The sequence below is a fragment of the Beta vulgaris genome, chromosome 7 (assembly GCF_026745355.1).
Source record: "Beta vulgaris subsp. vulgaris cultivar EL10 chromosome 7, EL10.2, whole genome shotgun sequence".
Lineage (NCBI taxonomy): Eukaryota > Viridiplantae > Streptophyta > Magnoliopsida > Caryophyllales > Amaranthaceae > Beta > Beta vulgaris.
In genome coordinates, this window is record NC_079208.1 from 33,666,146 (window position 1) to 33,686,272 (window position 20,127).

At 38.2% G+C, this 20,127-nt stretch overlaps 2 protein-coding genes across 2 annotated transcripts; one reads left to right on the forward strand and one right to left on the reverse strand.

The window, feature by feature from the left end:
* Nucleotides 1-11,238: 11,238 nt before the first annotated feature.
* On the reverse strand, nucleotides 11,239-11,838 carry LOC104899165 (uncharacterized). Its single transcript, XM_010686303.1, has one exon. The coding sequence runs from the start codon at nucleotides 11,836-11,838 to the stop codon at nucleotides 11,239-11,241; it is 600 nt and encodes a 199-aa protein (XP_010684605.1).
* Nucleotides 11,839-18,399: 6,561 nt separating this feature from the next.
* Nucleotides 18,400-19,291, forward strand: LOC104899164 (uncharacterized). The gene is made up of 3 exons (XM_048633982.1): nucleotides 18,400-18,423; nucleotides 18,614-18,854; nucleotides 19,017-19,291. The coding sequence occupies exons 1-3, from the start codon at nucleotides 18,400-18,402 to the stop codon at nucleotides 19,289-19,291; spliced, it is 540 nt and encodes a 179-aa protein (XP_048489939.1).
* Nucleotides 19,292-20,127: the final 836 nt, after the last annotated feature.

The window sequence follows — 20,127 nt, forward strand, 5'->3', positions numbered from 1 at the left end:
AAAACCTCCCTTCGACACAAAAAAAGCCGATGAAAATGCAATAATATATGACAAGTGAAAAAAGGTAATAGTTAACTTCAAATATATATTTAATTATGTAAAAAGTGTACATAGAATTGATAAAAACTAGTAGATTCGGGCTAAAATGTATCATAAGCAATCATCGGTAATGTGGGACGCCAACTTATCTCGAACTTCATCTATTTCTTCTTTGGTGAAGGCCCTCAAACTTGGTGTGTTATTCTTATAAACCTTGCAAAACAACCAACTAAGGAATAAACACATAATATAAGAATTCAATCATTTACCGTAGTTAATTAGTAGTTCTAAAAATGACATATACCTTCCCGAAATTCAATCAAAAACAAATGCAAGCCTAAAACTCTACACACTAGTTATATTATATCTCATTTTATCATATTCAAAAAGAAAATGGAGTTAAATGACTCGAAAATAGGAATTGGACGAAAAAAGCCTAAATAGGCCTAAAATCACATTTATGTTTCCGATATACAACCAACAACAATGCAAGCCTAAGAATCTAAATAATAGTTACATTATACCTCATATAATCATGTTCAAAGAAAATTTGGGGTTAAATGACTCGATAAGACGATTTGGGAGCGAAAAGGCGAAAATAGGCCTAAATTGACCTTTTCGTTCCCGATATGCAACAAACAACAAATGCAAGCCTATACTCTACACAATAGTTACATTATACCTCATATAACATGTTCAAAAGAATTTGGGTTAAATGACTCGATAAGTACGATTTGGGAGCGAAAAGGCAAAAAAGGCCAAATTGACCTTTTGTTCCCAAATGCAACAAACAACAATTGCAAACCTAAAAATCTACACAATAGTTACATTATGTCATATAATCATGTTCAAAATGAATTTGGGGTTAAATGAATCAATAAATCGATTTGGAAGCGTAAAAGGCAAAAATAGGCAAAAATTAACATATACTAATAAGTTATATACCTTTTGAAGATCATCAACTTTAGTGCAACGGTTGACGTTATCGAACATGTACCTCATGACATAATACCCACATGCAAGTCCATCTTGTTGTTGCGGACACTAAATGTTCACCAAAGGATGCAATAAATGACATTCATGTTAGATGTGTATTATGTATTTCTATATAAGGACAAAAAAATTAGTCATGTTACCTCGACTGAATTCCAAACAAGAGATTTTGATGCTCGAAGTTCTGTTGCACTAGCATCCTTCATCACACTACATCAATACATTATTATAAGATTAGATGTATATTAATATTAATAAGTGCGCATATATTGAGTTTCGATTAGGTTACCTATTTAACAATGATTTGACTAGTAAGGATCGTGCTGGTCGTTTAGGCGAAAAATCAAAGTGGTAGACTTCGTTACTTGACAAACATATTGCAATTAGTGTCCAATGAGCCCTACAACAATAAAATATAGTTATTATTTATCTTAGAACAACTAATAGGTCAATTTAATTATCGAATAATAAAAGTAAAGTGAGTTTAAGAAGCATAGGTTTCAATATAAGGAACAAGAATGATCTTATATCCAAGACGAGAAGATGCTTTCAAATATGAACCGAGATACTCTTTCAATTCGTTTTTGTTTTGTAAGCAACTAGGATCTCGTACTATGCTTGGACATAACCAGCCAAATATTGGCTCACTAGATGCAATCAATTCATTGTATAATACCCTGAGAAATCATATTGATTAAAATAAAGAAAACTTACATATTATGGAAGTTGAATTGAAAACTACTTATGGCATATGTTTATAAATATATACTAAAGTATTAATTACCTCATGAATGTTTGTATCATGGAAACATTCAACTCTATCCCACATAAGAATTCTTTAATATCAAGCATCAAAATGAAGGCCGATGAGTCCTCAAAGTAGTGGAATTGTTGGTGCGACAAATGAACCTCAATGATTGCATCATCGGCTACATCGCTAGCGCACTCATGTAACCAAAAGCATGGAGAACTAAGGCCTTGCACCACCTCGATCTCCGTAATGAGTGGATACTTTGCCGTAGAAACCTTTTCTTTCTCCACATTTCATGTACCTTCATCACGCCGGCCTTCCTGAGGTGAACATGCCTTCTTTCCCTTCATGTCGGCCTTCCTGAGGTGAACATGCCTTCTTTCCCTTCCTGTCGGCCTTCCCCGAAACCTAGTAATTAGTTAAATTAAAAGATATTACTGACAATCATAGGAACTATAAAACAAAACAATATATATATATATATATATATATATATATATATATATATATATATATATATATATATATATATATATATATATATATATATATATATATGTATGTTATATATGTTAATTATTGTACCTCATCTGAAAACTGCACCAATGCACGCGGCCATAGAAAATAACTGCCAAGGGCATCAGTCACTGAATGTAGACCAACTTTTGGCTTCGGCAGTGGAAGACGTAATTCTTCGAAACTAGACACAACCTCTGAAATGCTGAGCACATAGTGAATATATCCACTGGCTGGTTGTGCAATCGTACTCGGTCCCTAGGGGGTTGTGCAGTGCCATAAGCAACGAGAATGAAACTAGCATGACCATCTCCTCGAGCTAATAGCTCACATGGTGTCTCTTCCTTTAAAAAAAACACTATTTATAGTTAGTCTATGAAACAACTATATAGTAAGAATTTCATGCATTTAAGAACAATAGTTGTTTAACAAAACAAAGGGATTAAGTGATTACCGTCAACTCCGGAACTGGATCAGGCTGCGTAGCTGTAATAACACTGCCCTTCTTAAAAGCACCAAAAGTCGGTAAGCCCATTTGCGCCAAAATGGCGTTGAAATTGTGTGTCATCTCCTCTCTGAGCTCCTCCCGAATTCCAGCTTTCATAGCCTCCACATCTACTGAAGCTGCCGAATTCACACTACTTGCACTGGATTTTGACGTAGTAGTGTATTGATCACCATACACCTTTCTCAACCCGAGGCGGACACCTCCTATTCCCCTCACGCGTCCATAGTGGTCCCGTCCTAAAGTCTCGTGCAATGCATCAATGTGTCCTTTAGGCGTGAACTCACCAGTTGCCTCCTTTTCCTTCAAGCCAATCTACATAAGGATAAGAGAGAAATGCTCGTGAGCGCACAAGTTATATTATATATACCTTATATAATCATATAATATGTACTTACAATGGCGTTAGCTATCTGTTGTGTTCCGGGATTAGGCAAGACTCTCTGTCCCTTTGCATTAACCCCATGCATCGAACACCACCAATCGAGGACTCTATCTGGTTGCCGAGATTGTGCAACTGTCGTCGTTGAGATAGTCCCCATTGCCGTTGTCGAGCCTATCGTGGGGTAATGGCTGAACATCCACTTATCTCCCGCCTGACCGTACGAGTGAGCACCCAGATGATGATAATACTTCCTAGCTTTTGCACTCGCGCTAGTTTTCTCACGAGTTGCCTGAAACACACAATTATAAACAAAGGTTAGGTATAGTGTTATACAATAATACTGGATCTAAGTGTATTAAATCTTAGTAGAATATTCTTACAATAGCTTCCGGGGTTGTTTTTTTTTTTTTTGCAACAAATGCTTCCCACTCTTCAGGTTTGATATTCCTCCATATCTGATATGGTAACTTGGAGGGTAATATGATGTGTCCAGTGAAGCCTCAGAACCGGTTTGTGTTCCTCCGCCGTAGATGTTCTTCTTCTTTGTACCCACTACTTTTCTCCGCTTAGTGATCCACCCAGAATCTAACTTAGCCTTGAAATCTCTGAATCTTCAATATTGACTTGATTCTACAAAAAATGCAGTTCACAAATTAGTAAATATTACACATATATTTAACAAAATAATTAAGATTCTAAACGTTATTGTACGCGAAGCCTACCATAGTATCTTTCCAAATACACTTCTTCAAAGTCTCGAACACCTCTTTCCATGAGTGGAGAATGGAGAGCTTATGCATGCAAATCCGAACTTGCATGACATACTTTTGACGCCATTTTCCACAAGGTTGCCCCAAATGATCGACCTCCAAAGTCATTAGGGTGGGTTTCCCTAGTGACTTTGTAGGTCCCCTTCCTTTTCTCTTTTTCGTCGCTAATGACTTCCTAGAGCTTTGTGCATCTTTTTCTTCACGGCGAGCTCGTACCAATTCACCCCATTCCTTTCTCATATCGAAAGACTCGTCCTCGGTAGTGTGTTCCGCACTCGTATCCGTATGCACCTCCGCCATGCCCCTGAAATTGTACAAATATACGCATTAATAAAAAAAATTAAAATTCATATTTAGGGGAGGGGGATGTGCAGCAGGGCAGTGGGGGATGGGAGGGTGTGCAGTAGGGTAGTGGGGGAGGGGGCTGTGTGCAGGGCCAGTGAGGAGGGGCTGTGTGCAGGGAGGGGTGCAGTAGGGAGAGGGTTGTGTGCAGGGGCAGTGGGGAGGGGCTGTGTGTAGTGCAGTGGGGGAGGGGAGCAGGGTGTGGGGAGGGCAACAATGTAATGCATTGGGGGAGGGGAGGGCAGCAGGGTGTAGGGAGGGCAGGGCAGCAGTGTAGTGGGGAGGGGAGGGGAGGGCAGCAGGGTGTGGGGAGAGGGGATGTGCACTGCAGTGGGGGAGGGGAGGGGAGGGCAGCAGGGTGTGGGGAAGGGGGATGTGCACTGAAGTGGGGTAGGGGAGTAAAGGGCAGCAGGGTGTGGGGAGGGGAGGGCAGTAGTGCAGTGGGAGAGGGGAGCAGGGTGTGGGGTGTGCATCAGGGTACTGCAGTGTAGTGGGGGAAGGGAGGGGTGCAGCAGGCCACTAGAGGGAAGAGGGGTGTGCCGAGGGCAGTGGGGAGGGGTGTGCAGCAAGGCAGTGGGGAGGGGAGGGGTGCAGCAGTGGAAGGGAGGGGGCAGCAGCAGGCAGTGGGGGAAGGGGTAGTAGCAGGCAGTGGGGGAGGGTGGTGAGCAGTAGAATGCAGTGGGGGAGGGGATGTGCAGCAGCAAGGCAGTGGGGGAGGGGCAGCAACAAGGCAGTGGGGGAAGGGGTGTGTAGCAGCAAGTCAGTGGGGGCGGGGGCAATAGCAAGGCAGTGGGGGGAGGGGGGGTGTGCAGCAGCAAGGCAGTTGGGGGAGGGGGGTGTGCAGCGAAAAGGGAGCGAAAAGGCAAAAATATGTCCAATATGGCATTTTCATTCCCGAAATGCAATCAACAACAAATACAATCCTATAACGCTACACAATAGTTACATTATACCTCATATAAGCATGTTCAAAGAGAATTTGGGGTTAAATGACTCGATAAGTACGATTTGGGAGCGAAAAGGCAAAAATAGGCCCGAAATGCCCTTTTCGTTCCCGAAATGCAACCAACAACAAATGAAAGCCTATAACTCTACACACTAGTTATATTATAGCTCATATAACCATGTTCAAAGAAAATTTGGGGTTAAATGACTCGATAAGTACGATTTGGGAGCGAAAAGGCAAAAATAGGCCCGAAATGCCCTTTTCACATATTCACATCATCTTCCACACTAATTTTAGGATAGGTCAAAGGGGGAGGTCCTCAAATGCATCATATTCTTCTTAATTATCAATATCACCAATATCGAGGATACTCCTTTTACCAGGTACAACAATTAACCACTTATGATCAGCAGGATCAGTTACAAAAATACTTGCTTGACTTGTGATGCAATTACAAATGGCTCATCAGTTTCACGTAGACAACTAAGGTCAACAAGAGTGAAGCCGTAAGGATCATCTTTTTTTACACAACGTCGATTATCGTCAACCCAGTTGCAACATAAGAGGCAAATATTAATAGTACAATAGTCCAGCTCCCATATTTCTTGTATTCGCCCATAATAGTTGCTTTCAGCATGTACATGCGACTTATCCTTCGAGCTTGCGTATTGTGTAGACGATGCCACAAGTGAAACACCACTATTTTGTTGCCATTTTGACTTCAGATCTTGACGTTTATTCCAAAACGTATACCCATTAATATCATAACCCTCATAAGAGCGTACAGTTTCACGAGGACCAAATGCTAACCACTTGACTGTTTCAAGAACACTTTATCCAAATATTCAGTACTCGTTTATGAAACCAATCAATGAAAGTCTTGTTATGCATTTGCTCAATGCCCTCACTCCTTTTCCAGGATTGCTAACACGTAATTCCTCCAATGTTCATTAAATAAGGATGGACAGTTGGTACGTGATGCAATACAAATAAGTGAGCTTGTTTACGCTTTTCTACGGAAGGTGTGATCAATTTTGAACCAATTGTACCCTTGCCCTCAAGTCTGCCCTCGTGTCGGGATGTCGGAAGTCCAACAGGATCAACACTAGCAAAATTACTGATCTCTTCACCCACAATCCCTTGAATTATACTACCTTCTGGTTGTGCAGGATTCCGAACTTTATCCTTCAAAGTTCCCATATATCTCTCAAAAGGATAGCACCACCTCAAAAACACTGGACCACACACTTAATTTCTCGAACTAGATGGACAATGAGATGGACCATAATGTCAAAGAATGCGGGGAGAAACACATCTAAATTTGCATAGAGTTTCAACTACTCTGGCTGCAAGGAATCGAGGGTCGACGGGTCTAGGACTTTGCTGCATATTGTATGAAAAAATGAACACAGTTCTGTAATGGTGTGCCTCACATGCTTTGGAAGTATCCCACGAATTGCAATCGGTAAGAATACTTGCATCATGACATGACAATCGTGCGATTTCATACTCGATAACTTCAACTCACCATTTAAGGTAACAAAGCGCTTCATATTCGATGAGTAGCCAGTTAGGACCTTAATGCCATACAATGACTCGCAAAAAATCCGTTTCTCTGCACGCACATCGTGTAGCAAGCTGGTGGCAAATAATTCTTCTCCGAATCCTCCACCTTTTTTACTTTTCTGAGTTTCATCATCAACCCTTTCCTCCCCTTTTTCTTCTTCCTTCCGTCCCTTTTCTGAGCCCACAACTCTGGTCGAACCCCTTTTTTCCAAGTAAAGTCGTGACGCCTTAACATCTTTTGTCTTCCCGGAATATTCATAAGTGTCGCGAAATAGCTTCACAAACATTCTTCTCTATGTGCATGACATCCAAACAATGTCTGACCTTTAGATCTTTCCAATATGGGAGTTTCCAAAAAATGGACTGTTTTTTCCATAATCCTGTAGGTCGATCAACCTCACTAGCAGGTTTACCAAAGACTGTTTCAATGCCCTTCACCTGATTATAAACTTCAGTACCAGTTAATGGTCTATGAGCAACTTCTTCTTCAATCGTCCCATCGAATGCCTTCTTCTTCAACCGTCCCATCGATTGCCTTCTTCTTAAACCGATAGGGATGGTCGCGGCTGAGGAGCCTTCGTGTGTGCATATACACATGTTTGCAACCCTTAAGGTGTGTATATTTCATGTCATCTAAACAAATCAGGCAGGGTTGTTTTCCTTTAGTCTTATACCTAGATAAGTTCCCATAAGCTGGATAATCATTTGTTAGTCGAGTACAAACACTTGAGCAACTACAAGAGGGGGAGGGGTGAATTGTAGTTGGGGATATTTTCTATCTTTTTGCGGAAATAAAAGAATCTTTATCTAAGAAAGAGATAAGTACATAAACTTGAAAGTAATAAGAACACGAGAATTTTTACGAGGAAAAATTCCTAGGCCCAATAGGAAGAAAAACCTTGACCACAAGGGATTTTGACTCAATTCTCTTTAATATACTTAGGCTAAAAGACTCTCTTTTGTACAACCTAATCTTGGACCTTCTCTGTTCCTCTAGGAACTTGTTCCCTGTCACCTTGTTACCCCTGCACAAGTGACTTTAACTCTTGACTTCACTCGAAGTCTTTCTTTTTCTCTCTTTTCTTTCTCTTTCTCTTTTTCTCGAAATGATTACAGATTTTGTCACACAACCCAATCTCTAATACAGTGTATAATAATGAAAGAAGAGATAAAACCAAAAACACTTTCACAGAAAATATTACAATAAAATTCTGAAAGCTTAACTATTAAGTTCGTTACACACAACTATTTGTAGATAACAAATTTCCCCATGATCTTCTCCACCAACATAGTGGGAGCTGAATTTCAGCCTTACTCATCCACATTCTAGCCATTGGGAGTTATGCGTTGGTTCCGAATCTTCAGCCACTATCACACGCCTTAGAAGTAGGTGGGCTGTTGTGGGTTGTTGTAGTTCCTAAAATCTAGGAACTACTTCAACAACCCTCCTTTTTAAGTGCTGGAAGTTAGTGCCTCCGAAAGCTTCTCATCAAATAGCTGTTTCAATTTCTGCGCACAAACTAACTTCCAAGAGCATTATGGGTTCATAAATTTTCATAAATTAAAGCCCATAATATTAATTATCGCACAAAAACACAAATAAAGTTAATAACTTAATTTTTGATTAAACTCCTAATCAATTCTCCATAAATTATTAAAAATAATATTTGTGATATAAAATAATAAACCTAAGAGAGAATAACAAATCTAGATTATAAGACAAAATAAAACAAAAACAAATAAACCCAGTAACACGAAATAAAAATAAATAAATCTAATAACACACGAAATAAAAGAAACTAAATTAATCAAAGATAAAATAAAAGAAACTAAATTAATCAAAGATAATTATTTGTCATCATCAAAATAGTGAATACAACAATATTCCCCCTTTTTGATGATGGCAAATAATTGGTAAAAAAAAATTTCATATTTTGTTTTTAGCAAAAGAAAATAAAAATAGAAAAAAATAACACACAACCTAAGTACCTAGACTCAACTAGGACTGGGAACAAGATCAGGATCTACTGGGAACAGGAAAGAGAAAAACATGCATAGGAACTAAGGAATTTTTTTTTGACTTATACTAATAACATCTCTTCCCCCTTTTGTCATTATCAAAACTAAGGGATGAACCTGCAGCACTAGAGAGTCAACAGTCTCGGCAGCAAGCAAGTAGCTCAAACATGTATCTTATAATATTAGCCATCCAAACACACCCAAAAAAAACGAAAAGTAGAAAGCAGCAATATGGATAGCAGACAATAATCAATATGCAGAGCACAAGAGTAAACAAAAAATAGTAGAGATTAAAGTGCTTCATGTGTCTCAAAAGGACACATAAAGAGATAACAGAAAATAGATTGTTTAACGAATATTACAGCCACAAAAACTTGTCCAAATTTGCATAGTTACAAAGAAATTAGGGCTTGGGGCGTTTAAAGAGGTTGGTGACCACATAATCAATTTTGGAGACGACACCATCTACTTTGTTCCTGATCCCCGTATCAGCTTGCTTAATGGCCACCAGTTGTTGTTGCTGCTGAAAATCCAGAGTAGAGACAGTGGCCTCTATGACATTAATCTTTGTGTGCAGGGAGTCAGAGAGTCTTGAATTTCAACAGTTGAGTCCAGTGGGAGACAGCAAAGGGAAATCAACAGTTGTGGAAGGAACTGGATACGAGTCTAGGTGAATAAACACATCTTCACCTTGATCCTTCTCCTCCAGAGACTTGGACCTAGCAATTCGTTAACTCTTCCTCACAGACCTACTAGGAACTCCCTCCTCACCCAGTTTCCTCTTACCACCCACCTCCACCTTAACAGGTGTTTCTTCCCTCTCAAAGTCCAACTTCCCATTAACTAACCTTAAACGGAGTCTTGACAATGTGTCCTTGGTCAGATAATTTTCGTGTTCAAGACAAAAAGAGGGAGTGGCAGGCAATTTGACTTTGCAATTTTTGAAGATGGTAGAGAGAAGATTTCCATAGCCAACTTTTGGATTATGAGAAATGCAATGAGATAGATGAGAAATTATCAAAGAAGGGAGGTTGATTTTGATGTTCTTGGCAAGGCAGTACATAATGGAGAGATCCATTAAACTAGTCTGGGTTCTTTTTGAAGAGCGGAGTAAGATAAAACGCCACACAAATTGAAATAATAGTTTATGGAAGGGGGAAAGTTCATTTTGATCTAGAGACAATGCATTCGGATTTTCATCAAAGAAAGCAAGGACTTTGTCATTTGAGACTCCATTGATATTAAGTTTTGCTCTACCATTAACATACTCTTTATAACCCTCAATTGGAACTTAAAACCACTCCCCCAACTTCTTCTCAGTTATGGTGACAACACTGCGATTTACAATACTCACACAGACTCCCTCAGTGATGTTAAAACTGGAACAAAAATCACGCATTTCTTTTTCATATAATCCATCATCTAAAGTAACAACTTTCCACCATTTTTGAAATTTTAAAATGTTCAGCAGTTCCGTCCATTTGGACTTTTTGCACCATGCAACATCAATACAAAAACCACAAGAAATTGGATGATTTTGTTTTCTTACCTCTCTTCGTAGGAATAGTAATTTCCTTTTCTTGTTCACTTCCCACTTCATTTTCACCTTCTTCTTGTTTAGGAGAGAGAGAGACAAGGGCAGAGGATTCGGAGAGAGGTTGAATCTTCTTTTGTTTTTGATGATTCTTGAGCGCTAATGTCGTCAAGTGATGGTGTTTTCTCCCTTGGAAAGTTTTCTTGATCACCGGAATTTTTGTAGTGGGAAGACATGGTGAAAAGGTTTTGGAGAGAGGTTGAAGATGAGAGATGAGAGAGAGATGAATTGATGTGAGAGTAGGGAGTTGTGAGGGGTCAGTGATGTGATGGGTTGGGTTTCAAAAGCAATGATGAAGCCGTGTGAAAGTAAATAAAAGGGTAGGTCCAGTGAAACGGTTTATGGGGTTTTGGGAAAAATTTAATGAAATTTCTCTTTTAAGTCAGATTAACCGAACTTGCAATTGTGGCCATAATACATGTTAACGCATTTATATACAGAATTTAGGAGAGATAGAAAAAGAATAATCAAGGAATTTTGGAGGAAAAATTAAGAAAAGAAAAAAATAGAAAAAGGAAAAATTACTCTTGCATATAATAAAATTTGTCCATAATGTACAAACTACTTACGTACCAAATTATGTGCAAGGACAATAAGGGTAATATTCAAAGACAAATGTGAGTCCTTATACTTGACCCTAGGTGTATGAAATTTATTCATGAAAGTTGTAGGGGATACTTTTTTTTTTTTTTGCTAAGTAAGAAGAGTTATATTAATCAAAAAACAAACCATCAATTACACCTAACAACCTTTAGACTAGGGGGACAAACCAACTAGGTTGGACCCTCCCACCTAGACAAAGGAGAAAACAACTAGTTACACACAAGTAATGCTCTACTTCTCATCCACTCCCTATCCTTTCTGGACAACTTCTTTGGCAATACACTATACACTCTTTCAATTACCATTTTCTGAATTCTATGGACTATAGTATCTATATTCACCACCTGACTATTCCAGTATGCATCGTTTCTTGCACCCCATATATAGTAAACCATTGCAGCCCATACAGCTGCTAGAACTTGTTTCTGGAATTTGCTGTGGTTACTCCTGCTCAACCATCTGATCAGCTCCATAAGTTCCTGCTTCTGAGTTTTAATCCCCATCCAATCTTTAACTTTCTTCAAGATCTTCTCACTATAATAGCAGCTGAAAAACAAATGGACATGATCTTCCACACCATTCCCACAAATGAGACAATTTGAGGTGTTACTAACACCAATTCTGTGCAGATGTTCTGTTGTCTGAAGCCTTCTTTTCATGGCAAGCCAGATCACAAATCTATGTTTAGGAATTGATAGTCTATTCCAGACATATTTATCCCAATGTACTCTTGTATGATCTCCCACTAATAGAGTGTAAACATAGCTCACTGAGTACACATTCATCTGTTTCAGAGAGTTTTCAGTCATGACTCTCTTTAGCTGGCTCTTTACTTCACATACTTTTCTTCAATACCAACTACTTCCCTGGGGAGGTTGGTAATCCCACCAGTTGCTCTCTTTTACATAAATCTCATTGATCCATTTGATCCACTTATTATCCTTCTTTGAAGAAACTGCCCAGACATATCTACCAATTGCTGCCACATTCCATATTTCAAGCTTTTTTATCCCCAGACCACCTGCATATTTGGGAATACACACTGAAGGCCATGCTACATAACCTGATCTGCTGCTATAATATTCCCCAGTCCACAAAAAAGCCCTACAAATGCTTTCCACCTCTTTAAGCACTTGCTTTGGGATAATAAAGATTTGAGACCAGTATGCCTGGATACTAATTAGGACAGAATTGACCAGCACCAATCTTCCTTGATAGGCTAGGTGCCTGCTACTCCAGCATTTGATTCTAGCAGTTATCTTCTCCACCATGTTCAAGCATTCATTTACTGCTATTCTCTTATGACTAATTGGGACTCCCAAGTATTTGAAAGGAAGTTTGCCCAATTTAAAGCCAGTGATATGCAAAAGCCTCTGTGTTTCCTCATTGCTCATACCAGAAGTGTACAATTCAGTTTTATTCACATTTACTTCCAACCCTGAAGTCTCAGAGAAATGTTGAAAACCTTGCAACATTGTATATACAGACATGAAATCACCTCTACTACACAGGATCACATCATCTGCAAAGCATAAGTGGTTTAACTTCACACCTTTGCATCTAGGGTGATATTTAAACAAGGTTTTTTCACCTACCACCTTGAGGGTCCTTGATAAGTACTCCATACATAGGACAAACAACAGGGGTGAAATGGGGTCACCCTGTCTTAGACCCTTTCTCCCTTCAAAGAAGCCATTACATTGACCATTAAGCATGATAGTGTATTTAGGGGAAGTAATACACTCCATAACCAGCTCAATAAATCTATTTGGAAACAGCAAACCACTCATGATATCTTTCACAAAACCCCAATCAATAGAGTCATAGGCTTTCTTCATGTCCATCTTTATTATGCACCCTGGACTTGTACTTTTTTTACCATAATTCCTCACCATGTCTTGACATATCATGATGTTATGGCCTATAAACCTCCCTTGAATGAATGCACCTTGATTCTCAGCAATGATTGAAGGAAGAATAGGTTTCATTCTTGTACACATAATCTTTGTTATGCACTTATAAACTACATTACAGCATGCAATGGGTCTAAATTCTGTTACACTACTAGGGCATTTAACTTTTGGAATTAGAGTTAAAATAGTAGTGTTTAGTTCTTTTAGCAGCTTACCAGAAACAAAGAAATCTTTCACAGCTTCTGTGATATCTGGTCCCACAATGTCCCAGCATCCTTGAAAAAATAAGTTCCAAATCCATCAGGACCTGGTGATTTCTCTCCAGGAATGGAAAATAGAGCCTGTTTCACTTCATCATCAGTTACTGGTCTGACAAGAGTCTCCTGTTGTTCAGATGACAGCACAGGCCCATTTGTGATTATTTCAGCACACACCTTTGTTTTTTGCTCCATATTTGTGCCAAGAAGATTTTTGTAGTAGGTGATGAATGCTTCCTCTACCTGCTCTCCTTCCACCCATTTCCCATTTATATCTGTAATGCCATGAACAGTATTCTGCAATCTTCTCTTTTTAATAGCTCTATGGAAAAGAGAAGTATTTTCATCCCCTCCCTTTATCCATGCTATTTTAGCTTTTTGACTAAGAAACATCATGTACCTCTCATGAGCCTTTTTATACTCCATAGCAGCCCTTAAGGCTCTATCCATTGCCTCCACAGTTCTAGCTTGATGTGCATCTTGCTGGCATTCCACCATATTAGAATAAGCTCTGGCATCTTCAATATGAATATCATTGAAACCATCTTTGTTTAGCTTTTTCAAAGCCTGTTTCACATCTTTCATTCTTTGAACCACCCTAAACATAGGTGTTCCTTGTATTCTCCTATCCCAGCATTCCTGGATTCTGTCTTTAAATTCTGGTGCAAGACTCCACATTCTGTAATACCTAAAAGGTATCCTACTCTTTCTCCTTTCAGCAAGAACATTCAAGATCATGGGAGTATGATCAAAAATGCCCTCTGGCATGAACCAAGCCTCAGCCTCAGGGTATTCATCACACCATCTTTCATTGCATAAGACTCTATCCAGCTTGCAGTAGACACTATTCTCACCAAATTGCTTGTTGTTCCAGGTGAAGAAGCATCCAGTAGATTTCATATCTTCCAGCTCACAGCTAGCCACACATCTTCTAAATGGATTCATTTCACCATCTCGGACTCTAGTACCAATTCGCTCATCTCTATTCAGAACACAATTAAAGTCTCCCATAAGCACCCATGCATTATCTATCTTCCGTGCTATCTCCTCAAGATCTTTCCATAGTTTCTCTCTTTGAACCCCAGTGTTGAATGCATATACAAAAGTACAGGCAAAATTGTTTTTTCCATTAACTGTCTTCACTTGGCAATGGATTAACTGATCAGTGATCTTGATTATATCAACATGGAAAGCCAGAGCATTCCAAGCCATTACAATTCTCCCACCAGGGTGATGGGTTGAGTTACAGCAAAAGCACCATCCATCAAACAAATTCTGATACATTTGCCCCATTTTGTGAGTTTTAACTTTAGTCTCTAAGAGACTAATTAGTCCAAAGGGTCTAGTATTAAGCACCTTTTTCACTTCCTGTTGCTTCTGCCTACTAGATATCCCCCGGACATTCCAGCACATTACACTATCCATGGTCCACAGGAGAGTCCCCTCCCCTGTCATCCTTCTTTACACCACTTTCACATACTACATCTCCTATCATTATATCTTCCTGATCCATTTCTCCCAGTACTGCAAAGGTATTTTCAGTTCTCGTTCCACTGGTTTCATTTTCCTTCCTCCTGCTAACTTGCTTAGATACCTGAAACACAGTGTCATCATTCTGCTTCATTTCATTCTGTACAGATTCCTTGGGTTTCCATATCTGTTTCTCACTTGTTTTTCTGCATTCCACAGTTCTATGTCCAACCTTTTTACAGTTGGCACACAGATCAGGTTTCCATTCGTAAGTGATATCAAACACCACTTCAATACTCTTCTCATTTATGAATGTTAATTGGTCAGGGAAGTCTTGATCCACCTTCACATCTACCAGAACTCTGGCATATTGCAGCCTTTCCCTCTTTTCAGTAGCTTGATCAGTTTTGATCAATTTACCAATCGGTGCCACTAACTTCTGTAAACATCTTGCTCCCCAATATTTGAAATCCAATTGTAATTGAATCCAAATAGGAACAAAAGTAATATCCTCCTTCTGAATATCCATATCAGGTTTCCATGCCTTAACTATCATTGGTTTACTATCAAAAAATACCATGTTATTCGCTAAGATTTCATCTCGTTTCTCCATTGATCTAAAACGAACTATGAAGATTCCCTTCTTAACAACCGCCACCTTATCAACACCCATATTCTTCCATATTCTCCTTATAAAACCCTCCATTACATATGGTGGTGGATTTGATCCAATTACATAGCAAATTATAGATGAACTCCAGAAATCAATTTCAGGTTGAATGTCATCTAATTCGATTTTAATATGCTCATTTGTTTCACGTTCAAATGCACAAACTGGATTACTCACCTCTGTTTCTGCAAACAGGATTGGAATCGGTTCAACATTCCTCACCCTTCGATCAGCCAATTGTCCAGTCTTCTTTCGCTGATTATCTTCCACTGAGTGAATAGAAGACAACCACTCAGAAAATAATCGATGCGTTTGCTGACTTCGTTGAATATCTCGCAAGTCCTCAGCCTCCGATTGAACTACTGGTTCTACCTCCATTGCTGTAATGCCAAGAATTTCATCCATTAACCGTGTCTTCTTTGCTTGTGAATCCGTCGGACCCTTCGCTTTCTCCATTCCCGCCAATTTCTTACTTTTCGAACTTCTGGCCATGGCTACGATATTTTCACATCGAGAGAGGTTCTAGAGAGAGAAAATTGGCTCATGTTAAGATGAAGTTGTGCAATTGTAGGGGATACTTAGTAAGAAACAATTCTTGGGGAATTAACATCATTGGTACATTCAAACAATTCTTATCATTCCTAGTTCCAAACGTATCTTTTCAAACCTGTCCCTAGAGAGAGGTTTAGTCAATATGTCCGCTATTTGATTTTCAGTTGGACAAAAATCAACTTTGACTAATCTCTTTTCTACATTGTCTTTTAAGAAATGATGACGAATGTGAATATGCTTGACCCTAGAGTGATGAACTTGATCCTTGGAAATGCATATGGCACTAGTATTATCATAGAGTATAGGAACACACTTATATTTTATGCCAAAGTCACATACCTGTTATTTGATCCATAATACCTGAGGACAACATGCAGCAGCTGCCACATACTCAGCTCCGGCTGTTGAAAGAGCAACAGTGTTTTGCTTCTTTGAGCTCCAAGAAACTAAACTTGATCTAGTTAGGAACTGGGCAATACCTGAAATACTTTTACGATTCACCAAGTCTCCAGCATAGTCAGCATCAGAGTAGCTAACTAGATCAAAGATGTCACTTCGAGGATAGAATAAACAAAGATCATCACTTCCTTTCAAATATCTAAGGATCCTTTTGACTGCTGTCAAATGAGATTCCTTAGGATTTGATTGGAATCTAGCACATAAACACTAGAAAAAAAACTAAAAATAGAGGCAATCCAAAATTGCATCTAAATATACATCTGTAGCCTCTAATGGTGTTTAGAAGCAATTTTCTCGCTGCCTCTAATTAGTCCGTCGCTAATTATAGGTTGCCCCTAATGCCACCTTTTAGAGACAGACAAGTTATGTTGTTGCTAATTGTTGGTTGCCCCTAATGCCACCTTTTAGAGACAGACAAGTTAAGGTGTTGCTAATTGTTGGTTGCCCCTAATCCCACCCTTTTGAGGCACAAAACTTGAATTGTTGCTAAAGCCACTTACATTTAGAGGCGACCACCAGGCAGTCGCTAATTATAGGTTGCCTCTAATGCCATATTTTTGGGGCACACATGTTACATTGGTGATTAGATCATTTATATTTAGAGGCAACCATAAGTTTGTCTCTAATTTTAAGTTGCATCTATTGCTTAGTTTTTGGGGCACACAAATATTGTTTCTTAAACCACTTATGTTTAGATGCAACTATAAATTTTGCCACAGATTATATTTAGATGCAATTACGTTTCATAGGTTCAAAAAACATTTAGGGGTATTTATACATGTTGCTCCTAATTATATTTAGATGCAACTGTAAAATTTTATAAAATAGCTTTTTAGATGCACCAAATTTTTATAATGATATTTAATAATAATGCTACGTAATTTTTATATATTATTTATTTATTTACTTATTTTGCATAATAATTCAGAAAATTAACATAAATGGAAGAAAGAAATTATAGATTATCAAAAAAGAAATATGCATTTATATAAAAGTGACCACTATACACAATCCAAAAATAATATCCATAGATGGTGAAACATAATAACCTAAAAGTTTTAACATAATCATTCCTGTATTCTAAGGAGCCAAATCTAAGTAACTTAAGCTATATAATAGAGATGCACCATATCTGCCAATCTGTTCCAAAAAGTATGTGCCCAAAAAATCTCCTAAATATGCAACTGCTGTACATCTTCACTAATAGTTATAAGTCGGGCTTAGTAATACCCTGTAACCTCGTCGTCACTAACACTAGTATCACTAACAATCTGTATGATCTGATATTCTTTGCTTTCATAAGCTAAAGCAGAATATCCATCCCCTTTCAAGAGCTCTATGAGATGATCATCACTGTTTTCACTTTCACTGTCCTTATGTATGTCTTCTTGGTCAAATATCATGACCCCGTTGTTCGTCCTCTTCCTGTAAGACCTTCTTCTAGGAGCAACCAATCCTGAGTACAAACCAAAAAGATCCAGCATTAAAATACATAAATAACATATATAATAAAAAGACAAATCACTGTACAAGCATGAAACCACAAATAGATCACCCAACTAGCTATGACTTCTAATATCAACTCAAATCTTATAATCTAGCATTCCTTGTAAAGATTCTAGATAAACTGAACATTCCACCAATACTTGCAGCAGCTATTAGAAATACAATGCTGCATAAAAACAGTGAATTCAAATCCTTAAAATCCTTAATCTCGAATGTCGAACCATGAGTTATATGATAAAGCCAAAACCATCCTACATTCAGCAAAATCACACACATTTGGGAACTTAAATTATCAACTACTATCTGGAAACACCAACAACTGCAAACAGAAAATTAAACCAACCATTGCCTAACAACTTAATCTAAGGGATCATATTGTCACACTCCTAACTTACACTTCTTAACTCAGGATATAATCTCCTATCCACAGGGGATACTAATGAAGAGATCAAAGAGAAAACATAATGTAGAAATGGAGTATTGGCCTTGTAGAAGTGTAAACTGAAGGAGCATGATGGTCTTTCCGGTTTGGTGGAAACTAAAATGTGTAAATTTGCTTTAATGTTGGTACTTTATTTCGATTCTCTAAGGATCGTTTTCTTTTTGTCCCTGCTGTTCTGTTTCCTATTTGAAGCATATGTTACAGTTCAGTGTAAATTGAATAGCTAAAAACATTCTTATTTGTGAGTAAATTATCTCACATCTGAAAACTTTCTTTTAACTACAGTTGTCTAAATAAAACATTACTCTTTTGTAGCTTACTGGAACTTATGATTCAGTGAACGGTGGGTTTGGCTCTGCTCCAAAATTTCTAAGACCTATAGAGACCCAACTGATGCTTTATCATTCCAAAAAGATGAGGGATTCTGGAAAAGGTGCTCGAGCTGATGATGGTAGTCAAATGGTATATTTTACCTTGCAATATATGGCTAAGGGAGGCATCCATGACCATGTAGGAGGTGGATTTCACAGATATAGCGTGGATGAGTATTGGCATGGTTAGCTCTACACTATCACGTTGTTTGGTTTTGGTTGCTTGTACTTAGGAGAATTCTTACTAACATGTGAGCATGAAGAATTCTTCAAATTTTTTTGAGGAAAAAGAGTCTGTATAGATAGACATATTGTGTCTATTTACCTATTGTGGTTTTGGTTTGCAGTTCCACATTTTGAGAAAATGTTGTACGACCAAGGGCAGTTAGTTAATGTTTATCTGGATGCATTTGCAATTACAAGAGACTTGCAGTACTCAAATGTTGCGAGGGATGTTCTTGATTACTTAAGGAGAGACATGATAGGGCAAGAAGGAGAAATTTTCTCTGCAGAGGATGCTGACAGTGCAGAGACAGAAGGTGCAGCAAGGTTTATTTTCCACAATAACTCTAGGAGATCTAAAAACTTAAAGCAGAAAAAGGTCACAACTTTCAGAGGTTGAAGCATATATATATATAGGAAAGAAACTCAAAGGTGTTCACGCAGGACTGCAAGACGTGCTTTCTCATATTGCAATTTCACTTCTCCAGGTAGTCCTAATACAGCAGCCAGAAAAGACAAAGAAACTTACAAAAATAGAAAACAACAAAACCATTTAAGGACAAATGTTATAGGTCATCATCATAATTAAATCAAACAACAATTATATCAACTATATAAATAAAGATGCTAAACATGGTATTGAACCTTAGAATGATGCATAAAGAACACGCTTATTTCCCCCTTGATCCCAAAAATTACCTTCTGGAGGTCAAAGCAAAACATAGAATTACTTGGATAAAGGCATCATCAATTTGCCAAATATACTTCAATCAACTATATATATATCAAGACTAGATAAGAACCCTTACAAGGACAATTTGGAAAACTAGATCAAAAATCATAGTCTTTTGGAACTTGGGAACAGTCATAAGTTCAGAACGTTAATTCAAGTTATAAACTTCTGAAGCAGATCCTTTGATGAGTCGCTTAAGTTCTTAGTAGACAAGAGGAAGAAAGAAGTGACATTCCCAATTATTCCAAGAACACTACAAATAATATATGGATTCACCATTTTTACTTTCTTCAAGAATCAAATGTAGTAACAGAAAATTGACAAAAATTCGGAAAACTACTTAAGAGATAGAAAGAAGAGAGAGAAAGAGAGAAATGAAAGAATCAACAAAAAAAAGTGAACTCACTCTTTCTTTTCGATCCATCTTCTATTTCCTCTTTGTGAAACCCTTTTTCGTTTTCCTCTGCTTTCCACTCGAACGGCGCCGGTGAAACTGCAAAGAC